Source organism: Vidua macroura, chromosome 6 (assembly GCF_024509145.1).
Source record: "Vidua macroura isolate BioBank_ID:100142 chromosome 6, ASM2450914v1, whole genome shotgun sequence".
Lineage (NCBI taxonomy): Eukaryota > Metazoa > Chordata > Aves > Passeriformes > Viduidae > Vidua > Vidua macroura.
Window position 1 is genome coordinate 51,828,778 of NC_071576.1, and position 21,353 is coordinate 51,850,130.

Consider the following 21,353-nt stretch of genomic DNA (forward strand, 5'->3'; position numbering starts at 1 on the left):
ATAAACTGGAAACAGACTGACAGCCAGCACCCATGCTGATCTGCCCTTGGGTCTGGTACTGCAGCAAGAGTCACATGAACTTAACATGGATTTTTTTGCAATTCAACATGTAGCATTCACACCTGAGATCTGGAGCCCAGAATTTCATTCCACCACGGATTACCAAAATGCTGCTGCTATTTTGTGAAAGTTGCCGCACTCTCATTGCCCTTCTCAATCTTTTTCTTGATGCTTAATTCAAACGTTCTAACTTAAAGGCTATTTCTTACTCTTCTCTAGGCATACACTGACCTACACAGAAAAGTACCATAAAAATAAAAACACAAGCAGCATCAAGTCCTGTCAGGTTTTTCTTCCTACATGATGTCTTAGTGATTTCTTCCAGGACATAGAAAGCATTTTCAGCATTTATTTCATGAAAATCCTGCTATTCAGCATCCACAGGATGTGCAAAATATTTCCTTCACTGGGTAAGCATCTCTCCTGAACTTAAGGGTAAACACTTAAGTGGAAGGAGTGCTCTGAGAGCTGGCAGAGAAATGCTGAGTAAACACAGCTCTGCTATCAACACTACTCCTTTAATGACGAAATCATTCAGATGTTAAAGTTGCCTCAAGCAGTTGATCATGATATGCAGCATGAGGAAAGTTCAAAATCAACTCCTCCTCCTGCATTCTCATACAACTTCAAACAGTAATAGGCACTTACCTGCCTTGTTTTACAGATCTTGCTTTCATAAGCAAAATTTTAACTAGGTTAATACCATTTGAAGAGTATTCATTTAATTGAAACAGAATGAGACTTGTCACACTGTTCACAGTTGGTACTGTAACAACTCTTATGACCTTCCCTTGTAGCAGGGACCAGCGTAATCATCTTCACAATTGACTTGTTCTGTAGATCTGATAGAAACTTGAGCTAAGACCAAGAAATGGTTGCTTTCTTTGATTAAGCATCATGAAGGAGCATTCTTTGGAGAGTCAGTGCTGCAAGCTCACAAGCTGAATGCGAACAGCACACACTAAGAAACCGTAGGTACAGTTCAGCATTTGTCAGGGGATTTGTCAGGCACAAATTTTTATCTACCTGCTTGGGGTGGGAGTAGGGTGGGAAACAAGTCAAACAAGTAATCATTGGAGACTAAAACACTTGGAGCACGTGCAGTGACAAGGAAGGAGCCAACCAACTTGAGCAGAAAAAAGACAGGATGAAAAAAGCAGAAGCAATCGCCAAGTATCCATCAAGTGCAGCACGGGGGCTACTGCAGCATATCCACAGCTCCTTAGTGCACTGTGATTTGGTAAAAAGTTTACAGTGGCAAAAGATGGTGAAAATATTTGTCTCAAGAAGCAATCAGAGCTTTGTTTACATGCCACAAGTAAACTACTGTTGTGACCACAGGGCAGCAGCCCCTGCAGTCTGGGAGTACATGTGAAGTGAGGACATGACTGTCAATCTCTGGTGTCATTTTTCAAGTCTTGCAGATGGAAACTGTCTGACTTCGTAGCTGGTCACCTTCAGGAGGCATCAAAATAATTCCCTTTTCCTCCACCTTGGCTGGTGCAGTTGTTGCCATCAGCTCACTGAGGATCCTGCCAACACATATTTTTCTTCTGAGAGTGACCACTGGCAAATTGCAGCTCTGAATGCGAGCGTGGCCAAGTGCCCATGGAGAACACAGAAATTGCACTGGGCACAATTAAAGCTGAGCAGTACACTACTGAAGCATGGCCTCTCTGCTTGCTCTAACTCAGAGCCTGTCAGCATTTCCAGCATCTTTTCTTCCTGGATTTGTTACAACAGTTGCAAGACAAAAAAAGAAAAAAAAAAAAAAGAAAAAAAAGAAAAAAGAAAAAAAAAAAAAAAAAACCACACCGAAAACCAAAAAACCACCAAGGTTTTAGTTTAGCCTGTGATATTGGCTTACAGCCACATTGCACTCACCCCAAGGCAACCCAGAAGAATCCCTAAGAAATTGCTCAGGGAAATGTGGTCTCTTTAACATAGATGCACCAAACACTTGGGATTGTTCAGCTGGGAACAGCACTGACGTCTCTATCAAACCCCTAGAAGGGCCTCAGCGCTGTGACTGTCACCAGGAGGGTCTTCAGTGTACCAGACATCACAGGAGGCAGGAAATCAGGAATCCCCACCTTCTGCAAGATGCTGGCTGACTTACACTAGCTGGCCCCTGTGTCCTGGCTGAAGTTTTAATGCTGGTGGAACACCATCCCTGGATGCTCCATCATTTCAAGGAGCCACTGGTGAGGAGGCTGACAGGGGGTAAGGAGCACACCTCAGCCCAGCCCACTTTCTTTCCATAAGAAAGCTCAGCAGAACTTCCACATGACAGGCTCAGCTGCAGTGGGAGCAGCAGCAGTGCATGCTTTGGTCCAGACCCTGATGGAGCAGGAATACACCAGTCTGCAGCCTGGCATTGCTTCCCACTGAGCCCATCTCTCACTGAGCAGCTGTGTGAGGCAGCTGCATTCAGCAGGACCTTTTTAAAAGCTACTCCAAGGCTAGCAACTGCAAGTGTGATGCCACAAACCCCACAGCCTTGTGTGAGTCAGCACCATTAATGTCATTCCCACATTAATTCATGATGCCTTTGAACACTGATGCTCACATGAAACCAGGTTAAAAATCTTCAATTCCTGAAAAAGGAGCAGCGATAGTGCTGCACCAAGCTAATTTTATTTTGTCTGGGGTTTATTTTCCCATTCAAAAGAGCACTCTGCTGCCATTTCCACTACAAGCAATCCCATCTCATTATGGTCAAGCCCACAGGGTAGACTGTGCACAGAGGAAGAGAAGGAAAGATTTTGTGATACTTAGGAGCTGAACTTGCTGAAGAACGCTGCAGCAGTCAGTATCCCAAGCAGGCTACCACAAGAATTATGTTTCTCTCCCATTCTCCCCAAAGTATTTAATTCAGGGCAGAAGAGGTAGAATGTGTTCACCTTTGAGCTCCCTTGCCACAAGCAAGCATATTCATTCAGCTTCCCTATTTAACTAAATGGAGTTCACACATGCTGCAGGATAAAGTTACCTCTTGCCATCTGAAAGCAGTCCAATCAATGCTGTACACAGAGAGTAGCATTTGAATCAGCCTTAAGTTAATTCTTAGTCGTCGAAACTGTGACAGCATGCTGACCCTTTCAAGTCAACTGGGAGCAGGCAATCTTTGCAGAAGATCCTCAGGCCTTTAATCAGATTCTCAGTGGGTTTTAAAGAGATACTACAGCATCAGTTTGTAAACATCTCTCTAGTGAAAATAAAGATTACTTCTGACCTAGCCAATTACTCAGTCCCAGAAGATATATCCTAGAGTTATAATTGAACGAACCATAGGGAAAGAAAATACATTTCAGGTAGGGGGTAGTGAACCCAAATCCCAACTTAGGATGCAGGCAGCATTGTATCCCACAAAAAGATCAGATACAGAATGCAATGATTATAAAAAAAGTCCATTAAATCATCTGGTCCTTTTTCCCACCATAGCAAGATTACTCTCTTGAGCACAGAGCCCTACTAAGAAGATTGCAAATTATCAGCTCTTCCTGAAAAGCAACTGTGATGGGGAAGACAAGATCATTATTTTGAGAAGACCCCAAAATATGAGGTATTTGTTTATCACATCACAGAGAATCTGGAGTGAGATGCCAGCTCCTGCTAGCATGGATTTGCTGGAATACGAGTAAGGAACAAGAAAGAAAACACTGAAGAAAAAAACCAGAGGACCTGTGCTCAGCACCAAGACTGTCAGAGACATTAAACAGTCTCTTGTTGCATTACTTTAAAACTGTGCTTTAGCATGAGGAGACACTGCACTCCGTTGCAGAGAGATATAATTACTGATTAAAAAAATATTTTAGAAAATGAAGTTATTTATTCTGGAGCTATTACAGACTAATGTGTAACAGACATCATCTGATGGGCCGTAAAGGCTCTGAGGGCCATTACAGCCTCACAGGTCAGGACCCATTTGAAGGGTTTAAAGTTTGTGGATCACTGCTCTCAAGCTGAACAGCACAGGCAACAACTGCACACAGGAAAGCTAGGGGAGACTTCTGGGAGCAGCAGCTGCTTATGCATTTTCACACTCAGATCAAACCAAATCACATCACTGAAAAGAAGTTCAGAACCTGCAGACATGGCTTTTGCCATTCTCATCAAGGAGTTCACCCGTAAGATTGTAGCTTGTGCCTTTTTACATATTTATTTATTTATTTTTAAAGGGAGCAATGAGGAAGAAAATGACACTATAACCTCTATGCTTCCCCATCAGGGCCCCCCTTCTATTTCTCTTTCACAGAAAACTAAAATTCCCAGCCAAGTGACAGGTTTATAAAATTTTAATAGGGAAGAAAAAGGTAACCTCAGGCAGGATCTTACATGCAGACTTTCTCCATAAATGAATGTTCATGAAAATACAGGGGTTTTATGGAAACATTGACAGAGCTTCACAGGCTGTGACATAAATGCCTCAACATGGACTGATGAGAAGGACTAGTGAGTCCCAGCTCCTGCAGCCAGAGGCTATTGCACCATCCCTTTCTCTAACGCAAGCAAGTCAGCTTCATGCCTCCACTACCCTCTGAGGAAAGCAGATCTAAGAGACGAGAAGCCCAGCAGCTTTTAAATTGCTAGCCTAGAAACATTCTTAGCCATTTCCAACTACTTGTTCTAATGTTTTGGGGTAAAAAACTCCACTTTTCCTTTGTTCCTGGTGCTTCTCCTCCCAGAGTGCTTATCCACACCAGTCACTCTTCAGTTTGCAAAGGCAGATGAGTTGAAGCACAGATTTCTCTTCATAAGCATCTTCTCCGCCCCTACTTCCACGTGAATTTACTGTCACTTAGCTTGAGGGATCTGCAAGTTACTCATAGCAGACAAGGTCTACCAGTGCCTCTCTTCAGCATTATTAACAGGAATCATTATTAGCAATTTCTTGTTCAATTCATTCCAGGATTGCATTTACCTTTTACCAGCTACTTCACACCTCAGTCCTTTTGAGGTCAACTATCATCTGTCCAAGCCACCCTTTTCCTCCTCCTCTGCCCTCTCCAGCTGGTGGTAATTCTTGCTTTTAGATGTTCCAATGATCCCCAAAGAGATCAGATGGGGCTCCTGGGCTCCTTTTCTTACTGTTGTGAGCTTCATATAGGAATGAAACCCGGGGGCAACAGCCAATGGCTTCAGTCCCACTCCCGCCAGCTACTTGCACCACAAAACCTACCAGTGATGGTTTAATAGCATCAGGAAATCTGTCCTTAGTCCTCACAAAGTAGATATCCCACCCTCTGTACTAAAAGTTCATCTGAATGACTCCTCTTGGAAAGCAGAATTCATGGCTTTGGTTTGAGGATCTAAAACACCACTTTGGAAGACAGTGATGCTTGAGGTTCATTTCCCCTCTCCTCCCAGGTTCAGAATAGAACCATTATTTCTCATTAAAAAAAAAAAAAAAAAAAAAAAAAAAAAAAAAAAAAAAAAAGCACAAGAGATACCACAAGGAACAGCCACATCCTGTTTAGACTGTCATTTCTTAAAGCAGCATCAATCTAAGAGCAGTGCTCCATAGCTAAGGTAGCACAGAATCAGAATGGTTGGGAAAATCTTATACAACAATCCTATACAGAGCTAAAGGAGTTTGTTACTTTTTACCAGTCACTGAGTGTGTACAAGCACTTCTGGAAGTCAAAATTCTGCCTCTAGAAAACTTGAAGCTTCTTAATTGCAAGAGAAATATGGGTAGCCAGGAATGGTACCTGTGCCATAGATAAAACCAGAGGTTCTTTCAAGAGTGACAGAGACCTAAAGTGGCCAAGACCCAGCTCCACCCAAAAGCTCCTCCTGATCTCTTCAGAATTTAATTGGCATTCTTTTTAGGACACATACAAGGCAGATTAAAGAAAAACCCAAACAGTGTGCAGGGTGGAAGCACCATTACATGGTATTAAAATGTCAGAGGTTTGAGCTCTGTGTTGGTTTAGTCATGAGTTACCAACAACCACTGATGGCAGACATAAAGCTTCCCTTAAATTATTAAGCATAAGACAGCAGACTGTAATATTTTGCTAAACCAAAGTACAGACACAGACAAAGATGTCATTTCAATATTTGAAACCAGCAAGTTTAATTTAAAATAAGAGCAAACCAATAAGCTCAGAAAATAGCAATGTGTGAGAGGAAAATTACACTGCTAGAGAAAAAAGTGGAAGGACTTAAGAAATTTATAAAAGTAATCTCCAAGTGGAAATTAGAAATCAACCCCTAGAAACAGAATAACACAAAAGAAATATTACTGTCCACTTTCTAAATCAATATAACACTGCTACACGACAGAATTACCATGGTAACTCAAGTAAAAAGAATAAAGCAATTCTTATTATTTCAAAATAAAATCACAGCCTGAAGCCCAGCTTTTATTACAACTGCTGATAGATCGCTGGCTTGTATTTATCTGAAATATTGCTTTTCAATCAGCTATTTTATGAATGTACAAATTTCACTGAGCAGCCCACTTAGACCAAATGCTCAAAACCTGCCCCCCAAAAAACTAGTCAAGGAATCGCTTATATATATGCATACTTTTCTTTTTTTTTAAAGGGAGCATTACTATTATACATATTCTTTTTCGACTCTATCCAAGTTAAAGAGAGATAAGGAAATGAGCGAGAGTAAGTTAAAACCTTGTTTAGCCCGACCTCTTTAAATTCCAACTTAGATTCCCTGGGAAATCAACATCAACAACAAAAGCAACAGAACAACAGTAATAAGAAAGAACAAAGAGGAATAACAGCATACCCTAAATACTGCAGCCCTGCACAAGGACAGGGAATGCTCGTACATCAGGGGGTGTGCACAAACACACACATGAGAGGAGGCACATCTGTTCCTTCCTGATCAAAGGCAAAGAGAAAACACTGTCTAAATACAAAGTTGCTCAAGGACGTTTTGACTTGCCCTGCTGGGTACTTCAGACTTTTCAAATATTGTTTGTACAGCTTGGAAAGTGCATCAAGCTCAGGATACTTGTCTGCGTTTCAAGCGTGCTGAAGGCACAGCTCAGCCGAGTTCCCCTCACGCCCTCGCTGCTGGTGCCACCTTTTAAACACATTAGTGCAAGGGGAAAACCAGCAGGTCACCTTCTGCTCTCCTCCCCCAGACGTTCAAAAGAGCATCGACTGGCACCTGAAAGCAACAGTCGGACTTAAAAATAACAGGCTCCTCCTCTGCCTCCGGGCGCAGCAAACAGCCCGGCCCTGTAGCCTGCTATGGGGCACAGCTCCGGGGGGCTTCGCAGCAAACACATGGACGACCAACACAACTGCTGGCTAAGAAGTTAAGGCACCATCTACTAAAAAAAAAAAAAAAAAGTCACTGAGGAAATGCCTGTAGACTGTCAGGATGTTTTACAGCACAGCCTTACCCCGTTTTTTCTGTTGTCCTCCGAAAATGGAAGAGGGGGGGCCAGACCCGCACTCACAGTCACGGCAGAAGCAGGAAGGGAACGTAACCAATGCTCATCATTATGGCAGGAAGACAGCGAAGACTTTTCTTCAACAATTTGCAATTGCTTGGACTGGACCTCAGAGATTAAAAAAACCCCAAAATTAAAATTGCCAATTGAGAGGTGATCAATAAAACTGCCCCCAAAACAGTTAAGGAGAGCAATTGCTTCAATAGCCCTCTGTCCTTCCCAGGAGATCCAGAAGTTATCTCTCCCTTCTTCTGCAGAGGTATGACCTCCTAACCCAGCATGGGACAGCAGGCAAGCTGGGACCCAGGCCCAGCAGAGAAGAACAAACCAGGGACAGCTAAAACACAGAAGTCCACCCATGCCTCAATGGGGTCAGGCACATCCCCCAGATATCCAGGCTGGAGTTCAAGGAGATGATCACTTGGGGTGCACAAATTCCTCAGTACTGCAAAATGCTTTGAGGATTAAAAGCAGCAGTGACATGCCAAATATCATAGCTGGAAGTAAAGACAAATGCTGCGACAAGAGCAATAAGCCACCTGCCACCTGTCTTTTATATTAAATATTTCAGTGTTCTTAGAGCTGCTTAATTTCCCATCTCGCTCCAAGTCCAGAGTAACTTTGTGGGTTGCTAGCTTTGCCATGCAACAGTGACATTGCTCATTATTTTTAAAATAGATTTAGAAGCTGTGATCACACAGCTCAATCTGAAAGTATGCACTGTTTTTTAGTATAATGTGGTCCTTTGCTGTCTCCTGCAAATGGGTTTAAAAGCAGTGGTGGAAACAATGTGTGCTTAATCTGAATGTGGACTGCAGAAAGGTTGCACACTCAAATATCCTGTTTTATGTGGTATCTGGTTGTATTTTAAAACACTTTTTAGAGACTTGGAGCCAGCTGAGGTCACAAACAATCACATACAGTTTAGAAAAGGGAAAGAAGCTGGGGGGAGCAATGGGGAGCCCACTCTGGCACACTGAAATAGGACACTCTAAATATCACTTAGTATTTCTTTAAAAGAAAAACTAGCTGAAATAGTGAGCTTCAGAGAAACAATAAATGCAGAGGTGGTTAAAGAGTTTTTATTCAAATAAAGTCTTGCCCCAGGAGATGGAAGTAGAGTCTTGAAATACAGAGATAAGATTTTACATGTGCTAAAAGCATGAGTGTGACACTTTTTGGGGAAAAAAAAGGGGGGGGAAATACCTTCGTTGTTATACATAACAAAATAGCAACTAAATGTTTGCTTTGATCCCAGCGCGTAAAGGGTGAAGCTTTTAGGCAAGGAGCGGCAGGTGATCTCAGCTCTTCTGCAAGTCCTAATGCTCCTAAAAGCCACTCTTCCAGTTTCTGTAATTGGGCATCAGTAGTTAATGTAGTATTGACTGCATTACATGCTCCTGTGCATCCTCTCACTAATGCCAATTGCATCACCTTGTACATTTACCATATTGCTTAGCCAATAGCTGTTAAAAGCAATCCAAATCATGAATCATATAGGAAACTTTTAGCAAGACACGACATTCAAAGGAGACAATTTACAGTTGAGTTAATCTGGGTACATTAGCGAGACATGGATTCAGGAAGACAGACCAATTTATGTTACTTTGGTTTTACCCTTTACTGCTTTGTATAGGCAAATGAATGGAAGGGCATGGAGTAAAAACAGATATAAAGGAGTCCTTCTCAAAACAGATCTCCATTCTGTGCAGACAGGTCAAAGGGTTTGAGACTGATGCTTATTTAGGCTTTCATAACCGTAACAGGGTACTTACGGAAATCATTTTCCACAAAGGAGTATAAAGATAAATATATAATGGATCCTGAATAATGTTCAGTACCCACCCTCACTGCAAGTACATTAATGCAGAAACCTGGCTGCTCAACATCATCTAAGGCATGGCCTGTCCAGGAGTCACCTGCCACCAGGAATGCCAGGAAAAGGCTTCACACAAGGTCCCAGGCAGGTCTGCTCACGAGCTCAAGGCAGGAGGTGCTCTGGAAAAGACACCAAGGCTCACCAGCTCAAGCCAGTCCTCTGCCCAAACATCTCTACCACATCACTTGTGAACACACAGAAAGTCCAATCTTCTCCTCCCTACCTGCCTTGAAGAGATGGCAGCTTTTTGAAAGGTATACCCACTTCTCTGGAACGGAAGGAAAGGATACAAGCGATAAAGAGATGTGGCTTAACCTACTTCAGCTGCAAGGTAGAGCCAACTAGGAATGAAATTAGGAGTGAGTTCTCTCTGAAAAAGTACATTTTATAGAACAATTTCACACTGGATGCTTGACCAAAAGATGCATAGCAAATCAACATAGCCCCTTTCTGCTGTTCTGATCAAACTGTAGCATCAGTAAAATAGAGATGGGGAAAAAAAAAAAAAAGAAAAAAGGACAGCTAGGAAGTATGCTAGTGCCTAGATTTTATGGCTAGGGAGTAATTTGTAGTATTTGTGGAGGGGAAAAAAGTGTTAAAGTGTTAAAGGAAATCTAAGAGAAATAATGGCTCATCAGCCAGAAACTTTACAAAAGAAAAACTGAACTGCATCCTTAAATATTGGATTCCAAAATACTGGAAACTTTGGTGCTTTAAGCCTAGTTTAAAAAAAGATCATGATTCTCCTTTGAAAAGCTTCCAAAAGTCCCTTCGAAAGAGTTGCACATGCAGGGAAAATGCCAAAACAAAACATTTTCACTAGCTGATCAATTTAAACAGCTGTGGTAAAGCTGCAGCCACTGGCACCATCATTAACAATTTAAAGCATGGCTGCTTTTGTCTTCCTTCCCAGTTACATTCTCATTATGCCTTTTTATTTATTAGAAACACAGTCCTCCGGAATACATTTCTATATCTCAGATCCATAATAAACCAAGTAGGAACATCCCTGGCTTCTACTCAAATGGATGTTGGCGAGAGGGTTAATTGTTTAATTCTGGTCCAAGTTCTCTGCAGTTCAATCATGAATATGCAACAATCATCCACTTTTTCTTTAAGAGAAACTAGAACTGTTGATATAAATTTTTAAAAAGAAGACAAATACTACTTTCACTGCTCAAAACACCCTTTCAGAGTTTGATTAGCACACAAGAAACTCTGAACACTGGTGTAAAGAATTTGAAAATGTTCAATGAAACTTAAAAACCCTCCAAATTTGGACATGAGCACCCATTATCTGCTTTAATATGGAATGTAAGTAGAAAGTAGTTTGCAAGAACATTCACTGGAATGTTGAGCATCTATTTGCATGGATAGCACCCCACAGTGTGCTTGGAAACTTGGGCTTGGGAGTCATCCCATTGGAGGACAGAGAAAACATACACAGAGAGAGAGAGAACTAAAAAGCAGTAGCTGTGGTGAATTCTTCTCAGATAGGTTTAATTATGTTAATCTAATAGTGAACAACTTTCATTTCAAAACGCCCTTCCCTCCACCCCCAAGTCTTCAGTGAATAGGAACTACATTCACTGAATAAATCATTCCCTGGCAACAGTTACGCACATTATTGAAGTTGGGGGCAGTGATTTCTATATGGTTTAAAAATATGTCTAGGTATTCTAAATGATGACAATTCTGTCCAATTTTTAAAATATATAGACCCATTGGAGTTTTATAGTTCAGCATTTAGCAGCATCTGCAGTGCCTTCTTTATTCCTGTACTGCAACACTAAATGCTTGATACCATTATTCTGATTTTGAATTGATTTCAAGTACAATACCTTATTTGCCATAAACTTTCATATTCTTTACCTAAGTAGGAGTCCTCACAGATGCAGTCATAATGCTAAAAGAACAGTTTGCCTTTAGCAGAAATGTTCATGCTAATGACAGTGAAGCAAAACTTTGAGCAGCAAAGCACATTTGCAAAGCGAATAAAACCATCTCTAAACACAATGCCTGAAAACCTTAAGAAAGCTTCCAAATGAAATCAATTAATCCTCCAACCATGATAAATTTCTTAACCATTTAAGAAATGTATTTCAGACTCTGCTGTGACCCTTTATCACCAGACCTAATGGATTACTTTATTAATAATGCACTGCTCTTAAAAGGAATTTTTCCGAAGATTCTACCATAAGAAAGCATTTTTGGAATGGCTATGACAAACAGGCTGACATGTTCACATTGTATTTATTAAAGATAATAAAATTTAACACTAACTCCAAAATTACATTCTGCTGCCAGGGTATTGAGTACACTTTCTACTGCATTAAACCAAAATGAGAGCAAACTGATTTCCAAGAACAAGCTGCTTCCTTTGCCCTATTATCCAAGCTGAAAAATGTCCTTACACTGTTTCAACACTTGTTATGTCAACCAGGCAATTATCACGTGTCAACACCATCTGGGAATGACGTATGATGACATCCTACCCAGATCCTTCAGCTATCTAATCTGAACAAACACTAGGAACTATTTGATCGCCTGCCATACTCCTATGCAAAGCAGTTTGCTCCCCTTAGGCCTGCTACCTCCTTTCACTCCTTCCCATAGGATGAGATTTCTTTAAATGGATATCTGGGTTATCAGTGCTCCAACTACAGTAGCCTCCACTTCTTGAATAGGTTTAGGCAATTACTTCACTACCCCGTGTTTCTGCCATGCTTCCATATTCCATGCTTCCATATTTGCCATTTCAGGGGCAGAGGGCATCTCCACGAAGAACTACCTCTAGCTCCACACTTGGTCAGCTTTGGAGAAACAGTCCAAATGTTTTTTTGGTCCTTTATGGCCAAACCAAGTCTCACGTTCCGCCAAATGTGCTCCAATTTTATTTAGAATACTTCTCTGACAACTTTCTATCTCCTCTTCATGAATATATTAATCCATTGCTGTACTTCTGAGTCACAAAAGGACACTGTGTTATGAACTAAAGCCAGACCAAACCTCTAAAATCACACCAAAACCATATGTGTGAAGATCAAGCCCTCAAAACACCAACAGGTAACTCAGCTAAATAGGCAAAAATAAAGTCTTTGGTAACCTTTATAGGTCAGCTTTTGAATAAGCTGATGTCTGGAAAGATGTGTATGGATTCTTCATACATGGTAAGCTAGACACCAGTGGACCACGGAGAAGGTCCGAGGTACAGTGGCACAGGAGATAAAAGGGAAAAAGAGAGAGAGCTTCAGGAACATTAGACAACAGAAAAGTTAAATTCCATCTCACATGAGGAAAAGCCACCTTGCCATCTCCCTTTCTCTCTCTGCATGACTCCTCAATAGACACATCTGAGAAAGATATGCTCCAAGGAAAACAAAAGACACCAGCAGCACGCAGAACAGCTCTCCTTCCTGTGTGGCACAATTTGTGCCTGCTGTATTCTTGTGTGTATCATGATTTTTATCTGCAGAACAGGATTGCCTGGACCTATGTTGCTGGAGATAGGTGTCTCTCCATATCCATCTGCCTATCTATAGGTACCTCCATATGGCAGCTAGCACAGTCCCTCATGAAGCCAGCCCAAAGCCCTGCTGTCCTGGCCAGGGTACTGTGGCACAAGTCCTGTCACTGACATTATACAATCCATTTATGTGCTTTTCCAATTCCAAATGCTGTGGTTTTTTACCTTCTGTGTGGGGCAAGATGGGCTCTCACACAACAGGGAACCCAACTGCTGCTACTAATCCAGTTTCCAATTACCTAATATTCATTGCCCTAAATACCTCCCATCAACCTTAGATCCATTCTCCAACCCCAATGCACACAACCACTGAGTATCCATGTTTTTCTTTTCATTTTTAAAGAAATTATGAAATTTTCTTTCTATATAAAACCAAGGTACATGTTTAATGGAGTCTTCTGATATTTTATTCAGCCTACTCTTGTGATCTGTTTAATCAGAGTTCTGCTCAAAAACACAAAGGACCTGTGATTTGGGGGGCTCCTGTCTATGCAAACATCAGGATGAACACACAGCTGATCAGTGTTTTTACAAGTGCACACACACTCCACAATTTGGTTGAAGGATGCCATATCTGGTTAACACAGCACAAGTTAGCTGAAAAGGAAACTTTCACCCCCCACACACATAACAAAGAGCCGTGATTTCTATTAGTGCATTTCATACCATACATGCTGATTACCAGGCTGTGCTTCATTGTTAGCAGAGATTACAGCTGGGATAAGCTGCAGCTTTTTCCTAATTGCTATTATGATGACTGAATTTTTGTTTTGTGTCAAGCATTATTCACACATTATACTCCAAAATTTGATCCCTCTATGATGCATTGTTGATTCCATGCAGGCAATCATACTGTCGCCAATGTGAAGAATTAATTTGGGCTATTCTACTTGATTTGCATTGCTCCATCATAGCAGAGCACAGTTCTGTAGGGAGGCACAAATTGAAAACGGAAATTTAACAAAATACAGAAAATGCTGCTGCCCTTTAAAAGAGATTAATCCTAAGGAGGGAAAAAAAAAAAAACAACAAAAAACCCAAACTCAGCACAACACGTGTGGTCCAGCAAGAAATAAGGTCAGTCAGCCAAATTCATCTTAGTCAGAGGAAGGTTACAAGAGTAGCCTTATGCCTCTAATAAAGTAAACTAGCTTGCTTCAACTTATATCGCCAAAGAAAACAACTGAACACCTCTGAGAGTGACACTGCTTCAAAGCCTTTGAAACCCTGTTAGCTTCATTTGTTTTCCCAGCATAAGCAATACTCAAGCACTTAGCATGTCTTTTATCCACAGGCTAGTCAACTGCAAAGCTGATCTAGAAGATGTGTAACAGATGCTTCACATCTACTCATTTTTTTTCAAGTTCTACTGTGTTAACAAAGGAACTTACAATATCTTAACAGAAATAAAGCCCATGATTTAGTTTTTTTTCTCCCTACACATAAGATTATTTCACAGTTTTGAGATGCCAACTTAATTAGCATGGAATAAATTCAGAAGGGCATTTTAAAGGTATCAAGTCTTTGTGAAAAGCCCACATTTTTTTTATTATCCCAAGTGCTTCATGAAACAAAACTTCACATGCCATCCCAGAAACTAGATTCAAATTTTACGTGCGTGAACATGCCAGAGGAAGAATTTTAGAAATCAAACTTATAATGAGGTAAGACCTCAAAATGCTAGGTCTAAAATACTCCCTTTTTTGGGAGACAAGGAAAGGAGAGAGGGAAGATAAACTTTACAAGGAGACTTCTGGTCTTTCAATAGTCAAGCCTTCCTAATTATTATTCAGTGCAGTACTAATTCAGTTGTAAAATACTAGAAGAGAGGTATGGGTTGTGGAATAAAAATCATATAATTTCAACTTCATAGCACTGAGGAGCTTTCAGTACTAGTCACAAAACACAGTTAGCATGACTTTGACACAGGAAAGTAAGTGACTTTGAATTACAAGTTATTTTTCTCATAAATATTTTAAAAAGCAATATATATATATTCAAGTAAAATCAATGCTACTGCCAAAATACCCAACTTCCAATTTCTCCAAGATCTTTTGCTCCCTGTGAAAAGCTATTTCCTGTCTACAGTCTTACAAATATTCAGTAATTTCTCTTATTTTTGAATGGCAACAGCCTATAAGCTTTTTTTTTAAACACTTAAAGAGCTTCCTGAAATACATTTTAAAAGATCAGGGAAATCCATTACATGGTCCACTTTATCCATTTATACAGGTGGAATGAAATAAGGAGATAACAGGTAGAAATGCCTGTTAAAATTTAAGATACAGTACCCACTTTCCACGCACAAAGTGCCACCAAGGCGGAGATCCTTGGCAAGAGGCGGCGCCATGGATGGAAGTCCATGTGGATGGCCGCAGAAGCCTTCTGCTCTGCCTCAGTTTTAATCCTTGCTTTCAGCGTACGAGCTATGAGGGAAGACCTAAGCCACAAAACAGCTTCAGCAAAAGTTAAAAAGTTGTGATTGAACTTACCACCTTCATCCCAGAAACTACTGATGACTGAGCAGTTAAGTTGCACACCCTGACACCCTGGCAATGTGCAAAAGATAGCATCAGGTCATTCAGGCTGCTAACACTGATATTCCTCACATCAATTTGTTGTCCTTAAGCATCCTTGATAAGGACTAGTCAGCTTAAAAAAATAAGCATATGTGAAGTCCTAAAATCAGTCAAGCTCTCCTTCAGCTTCATTCATGAATTTACATCCCAAATGAACCTCCACCTCTGCTATTAAAAGAAGGGAGTAAATTCTTAGCATAAACCAACACTTTTTTTTTTTTTTGCCACAGAGGCTTATTAGCTTATTGTCATTATGTTTATAGCTATGAAGAAAAGCTGTGAGAAATAGATATTAAAGGCACACATTAAAGAGACCTAAATGGCATGCAAATGAAAGGGAAAGAAAAATCTCAAAATTAGATTTACAATAAAAGCTGTTAAAACAAACAGGCTAAAATGGATATATTAGAGTAACTTGCAGAAAGAAAAATCTACATAGATATTTAAAAAAAACCAAAAAAAAACCCTCAAGCTGTTTCTACTATGTCCTTCAGCAAACAGAACCCAGAGTAAACCCTTCTTGGCTGTCCGATCATGTCAGAGATGAGATTAAAAAAAAAAATAAAGAGCAAGCATACTTTTACCTACACAAGAGAAAAACATCAGAAGCTCAGAGCAGAACATTCTGAAATGCACAGCACACATCTGTTTCAAAACTATTTATTTCTACATTAGCAGCACACAGAAGAGACCGAGCACAGGCTTACACAATCTTAGCCCACCTACCGTCCTCCTTGTCCAGCACCATCATCTCCGCAATCAAGAAAAGTCCGGGCACAGATGCTTCTTCTCCAGCAGCCTCCGCTCAGGGGAGAGGAGAGCAAATCTCTGGGAACACAAATGAGCTACGGTACAGCTGATCGTCCTTTAGCAGCAAGTGAGCTCTAATTACCCAGTTGTCCAGCTTTTAACCTAGATTGCACTCAGTTAGAATTACACTCAGAAATAAAGCACTTTGCAGATATAAAAGCAGTCTCACCTACTTTTGTGCCTCAGAATTGCAAGGAACTAAAACTGCAATTTAGAAAGAAGGGGGATGAGGGCTGTTTCTTTGGTTCTCACCTTCTAAATGGCTCAATTTACACAGTATAATCTATTTTAATGTAATTGCCTTTGATAGCTCATAACCCTGGCTGTTGCAACTACATAGCTTTCAGCCTTATAAAGTGTTTTCCCTTTGGATTTACGCTGAATCTAAATCCGAAATTACATTCAGAGAGGCTAGAATACCTAAGCCCGACTAGTGCTGCCTCTGCCTCTCAATTGGTGAGCCTTGCACACTTGCGATGAATAAATGCACGCGTTTCCCAGGGCCCCCTCCGGAGCTCCTGCCGGGATTTCCTGGCGGAGCGCGGCTTCCCGGCTCAGCAGCACCACCTGCAGCCCGCCCGGCCCCCGCCCAGGTGCCGCCGGCCGCGGGGCCACCTGCGCCGCCGCCGCTTTGTGCTCTGCGGGGCCGGGGCGCGGGGGGATGCTCTGGCCCTGCTCCCTGCGAGCGGGGATTGTCTGGCGCCACGCAGCAGCTCGGGCAGGTCAGAGGCTCTCAACTCTCCGCAGCTGATGCCGGCTGAGTTATGCCAGCCCCGCTGCTCCCAGCTGCATTTCACATGTCTCTGGTGACCTAAAACTTGATACTAATTTTCTGCACAAACATTTTGGGTTTGTTTTCACACGTCGGTATTAGTTTCAGGGTGTACTCCAGAGAACGCAGCTCCATTTTCACTAGGTCGATATTAAAATGAATTTACCTAATCAAACACGATACAAACCCTTAACAAGTTTGCTCCACTTTACAGAAATGCCATCAATGCTCAAATATAAAGTGACAAGTTGGGGCCCCACATCTTTTATTCTACATCCTGCAACTCTCATTCCTTTTTCAGACAAGTCATCTGTTGTCTCCAATGGCTCTCGCAAGGATTGCGGGATCAGACACTTCGCTACCAAGATCAACAGCACCATTTCACTTATCTCAGCCTTTTAATCTGAGAAAACATTTCATTTCTGCTTTAATGATACTTCTTCTTCCCCTTTACAACTGATACAATGCTACTCTAAAGAGCATGATAGTGGGATCAAGTTATATATCCTTAATACCGATTTTTAATTAGATTCCTTATCCCCAGCTGAAGTGGCTTTTCCTTCCCCTTTCATTCACAATACTTAATCTTAACAGTCCTTGAGAATATTTGATGTTAAATGTATTGGTTTACTTTGAGCTGTTTTCATCTAGTGCTTCCAACAACTCCTGTTTCCTAGTGATACTAGTTTGCAAGTGTTGAATATGTATTTTAGTATAAGAGTGCAACCACCATAAATAATCACTTTCTTTTAGGAAGTGTCACAAGACAGAAAGGAGGAGGACTTTATCCCAAAGATTAAAGTCTAGTAGTTAAAAGGATCCAAGCAAAAACTAACAAAACCACAGCCTTTTTTAGATTTGAGGCACTTTACCACTTCCAATATACTACTGGCCTCCATCAGAAAATGGTGAACTCCAAAAATGTTCCATCTTTCTGTCTGTGTACTTTTCAACCCTGCCACCTTCAAAAAGGACAGACTTACCCCAAAATATATGGTACATTTCAACTTCCACTATTTGGTAATTACAAGAAAGGCAAGGTTTTGATAAAAATGAAATTAGCCATTGTCTGTCACAGCTGACTTCTGCAGCAGAGCAAACTAGCAGACATAATGCACTCATGAAAAAATATGCAGTGCTGGATCAATGTACATTTTATTCCTTTACTGCTCCATCATGTCATAGAGGCTGGATTACTCCCTGAGCAAACAGATTTTTTAAACACTTTATCTGCTTACTCATTTCACACCCCAACAATTAAAAAAAGTTTTCTAACCCCCAACACATTTGTACAGCAATTTAAGTCAACTACAATTAACACAATCTGTTGGAATTAATCATGCTACCTGATGTCAGTTTACTTTTTTAAGCAGAAATCTGGTCTTTGCGATCAAAACATTTACGTATTTCAGAAATATCTTAACTCTCATTATCTTGAAATATATAAATGTGCTGCACGGTGCGTAGGTTGGCTTGCCCACAGCAAATTCTGCTGTGATTTACACAGTGGAACTGACTGAGAGCCTTTAAGTTCTTCTCTCTCAACCTTTCTCTCCCCCACCCCTCTCGTCCCTCTTCTCTCAGTTTCTAACATTTGTTCGGGGAAGATACCTGCCAGAGTTCCACTGTGAACCAGTATTTTCTAATATCAAGTCACGTTGCATCAGTCAAGTTATATTATGTCACTTCAAACATACAAAATACTGTTACCTCCCTGACATAACTTGATGTGATGCCACAACACATCAAATCAGAAGATTATTGTTGTTATTTTTTCAGTCTGCCCCTTCATCCTCAATGATATCCGTGAAGACCCACAGAAAAGTATTATTGAGTCTCTACTACTTCTCTGCACCACAGAGCGTGCTTGCCAAGGAAGCTTTTTGCTCGCAAACCCAGAGTGGAAACACAAATCCGCAGTTATCGCACCACTGGGGCAATCCTGGTGTCACTCTGGGGCTGGCACACAGCCCTAAGGTCCCAAGCTGAAAGAGTGGGCAGCTGCCCCTGAGGCCAGTGGCCATGGCCCAGCTTCCCAAGTGGCCTTCAGGGATGCAAAAGCGAGGGGCTCCTATCTACAAGGTAGCAAGTGTCCTCCTTGCGATGCACCAGAAGTTCTGGGAGGGGTAATCCTGAAATCCTGCCTTCTCTATGCAGTACTAACTATGAATACCCCCACTGCTGTCAGAGACCTCTAAAGAAGAAAACCCCTCAAAGAAAAACTCTACATGGCAAAGCCTCTTAAATCAAGGGGAGAATTGGATAGTAGCCACAACACTGGGATTTTTAGATGGTAAAAATCAGACCAGCTTCTGGGAAAAAGAAAAATAAAAGGGAAAAAAAGGGCCATTCATGGGAGTAAAACAGACCCATTTTTATTAACAAGCTCATTCAAGCTTGATTTCAAAAGGAATTGGTTTAGTTAGCAAAAGCTTCCATTTTAGTCCATTTGTAACCTATGCAGGTCCAGCATCCCCTTTTAACATTCACAGATGAGCGGGCAAGTGGAGCCCATTTGACTCAGGCAGAAAGAAACTTACAAAGGTAAAATGACCTCTGCATAAAAAGAGTTTCTTCTCTGAGTCTCACCTTCTGTCCTCTGTTTCTCCAGGGCATCTTTAAAAGTGACCATAATTTCTCCTCGAGCATAACTATTCCATCAACAGCACAGGAGATTCTTAGGCATTACTGCACCTTGTTGCTCTGATCTTCACATCCCTCTCATCAGGGGTTTGTTTCCTACTTTGCTCCTTTTTTAAGTGCACCCGGCACTAATTTCCTCTTTACCTCTCCCATCCACCACCATTATGCCCTTTTACACACAGCCACTCATGAAATCTCCTGGAAGGAGGCTGTTGAGAACTGTCTGGATAATCAAGGGTTCTAGTTTCATTTCCTTACAGCACCGTCAGGCCAGCCCCGAGCTCCTCGTGTTTAATGAGTACGTCTGAGACACTTGAAAGAGCCCAAACACCCCTATTAGGAAACCCTCTTCAGATCTCAGTCTCTCCTCACAGCTCACCTGTGCCTCTCGCCCCTGCAATGGAGGCAGCATCCTGCTGGCAGCCTGTCAGTCACACGGAAACAGATATGGGCTGGCAGGCACCCCCTGACAGAGAGTCACCAGGATGAAGACATCACCCAGTTATTATTATTAAGGGATATTAATAGAGATGTTACGAGCTCTTCCTCCCTTTTCCTCCAGCAGCTGAGCAAAATTCAGGGGAGCCTTGCAATGCAGATTAACCCTGAAAGTGAGGTCGGATAGAAACACAAACCTTGTTCCACACACCAGTAAGAAATTACCCGTGTTTAATTCCTCAGTCATTACTTAATCTTTTTACCTAAGCGCACAGGGGGCGAGGGATGATGAAAGTCTTTCTACTGTTATCTCTCACTGACCAGTTAGATAAGTTCATTCCCTCTTCTCCAACACACGCGCTTTCCACTGGAGCACTACAGACCCCATTCATAACACTACATCAGTTTGCTTCAGAGAGCTTCAAGAAATTGGAGGAAAAAAAAGATGCTGGGAGAGGGATTCTCCGAGGGCCCAGAGGCATGTGACGAGCGTGCAGCGAGCTCCCTCCCCACGCACCTCTCTGGTGCAGCGAGCATTGAACCTTGCGGTTGTCAGCGGTTCGGCCCCCTCCCACACGGCCACTCGCACAAACCAGACCGGGGTTGCTCTTCGTGCCCCGTCCCACTCGGCGGTGTCGCGGCGGGCAGACTCTCCCCGTTCTGAGGCAGAAACTCCAGATCAAAAGACAAGGGGAAGGGGAAGGAAAAGAGGTAGAGTGGAGGGAAAAAAAAAAAAAAAAAGAAAGAAAACAGCGAAGGAGAGCATCTCCCACTTGTCTCTTGAGCCTGGCATCCACTTTTCCGAGTTGAAGCCCCCGCCAGCCCGGCACAGGGACGTTCTGTGGCTTTTTACACAAGCAGGCAGGGCCGCCCTGCCCGCAGTGGAAGCGCGGGGCGGCGTTCCGGCACCCGCGGCCTCGGGAGCCGGCGGAGCTGGCCCGGCGGTGACCCACGCTGAGGCCACCAGCGCTGATGGCGGCCCGGTGTCGGGGCTGCAGTGTCAGACCGTCCCCGGCCGGCCGCAGCACGCAGTGGGGCCGCAGCCAGCCGCTGCCGTGCCCCCGCCGCGGCGCCCGGCCGGGGACACCCGCGCCGCCCCACCCGGCCCAGCCACCGCGGAGAGCGACCCGCGGCTGCGGCGGGGCCGCCGTCCCGGGCTTCCACGGCCCCCCTTTGTGAGCGGAGCGGTGCGGGACAGGCCGGGCAGCAGCGCCGTG

The 21,353-nt window shown here is 42.4% G+C and overlaps 1 protein-coding gene across 5 annotated transcripts in view; it reads right to left on the reverse strand.

The window, feature by feature from the left end:
* Positions 1-21,353, reverse strand: part of LMO1 (LIM domain only 1) — a 239,318-nt gene that overhangs the window by 38,288 nt on the left and 179,677 nt on the right. Inside the window, exons 1-2 of one of the 5 annotated variants that reach the window (XM_053979718.1) lie at positions 16,704-16,720; positions 16,200-16,301 (exon numbers count right to left, since the gene is read on the reverse strand). The exons of 2 other annotated variants lie outside the window; for them this stretch is intronic. In XM_053979718.1, coding sequence (XP_053835693.1) covers positions 16,200-16,224 — 25 coding nt within the window. In that variant the 5' untranslated portion in view covers positions 16,225-16,301; positions 16,704-16,720. Of the gene's footprint in view, positions 1-16,057; positions 16,111-16,199; positions 16,302-16,703; positions 16,721-21,353 lie in introns of those variants that run through there. 2 more of the 5 variants (XM_053979717.1, XM_053979716.1) reach the window with 2 other exon arrangements.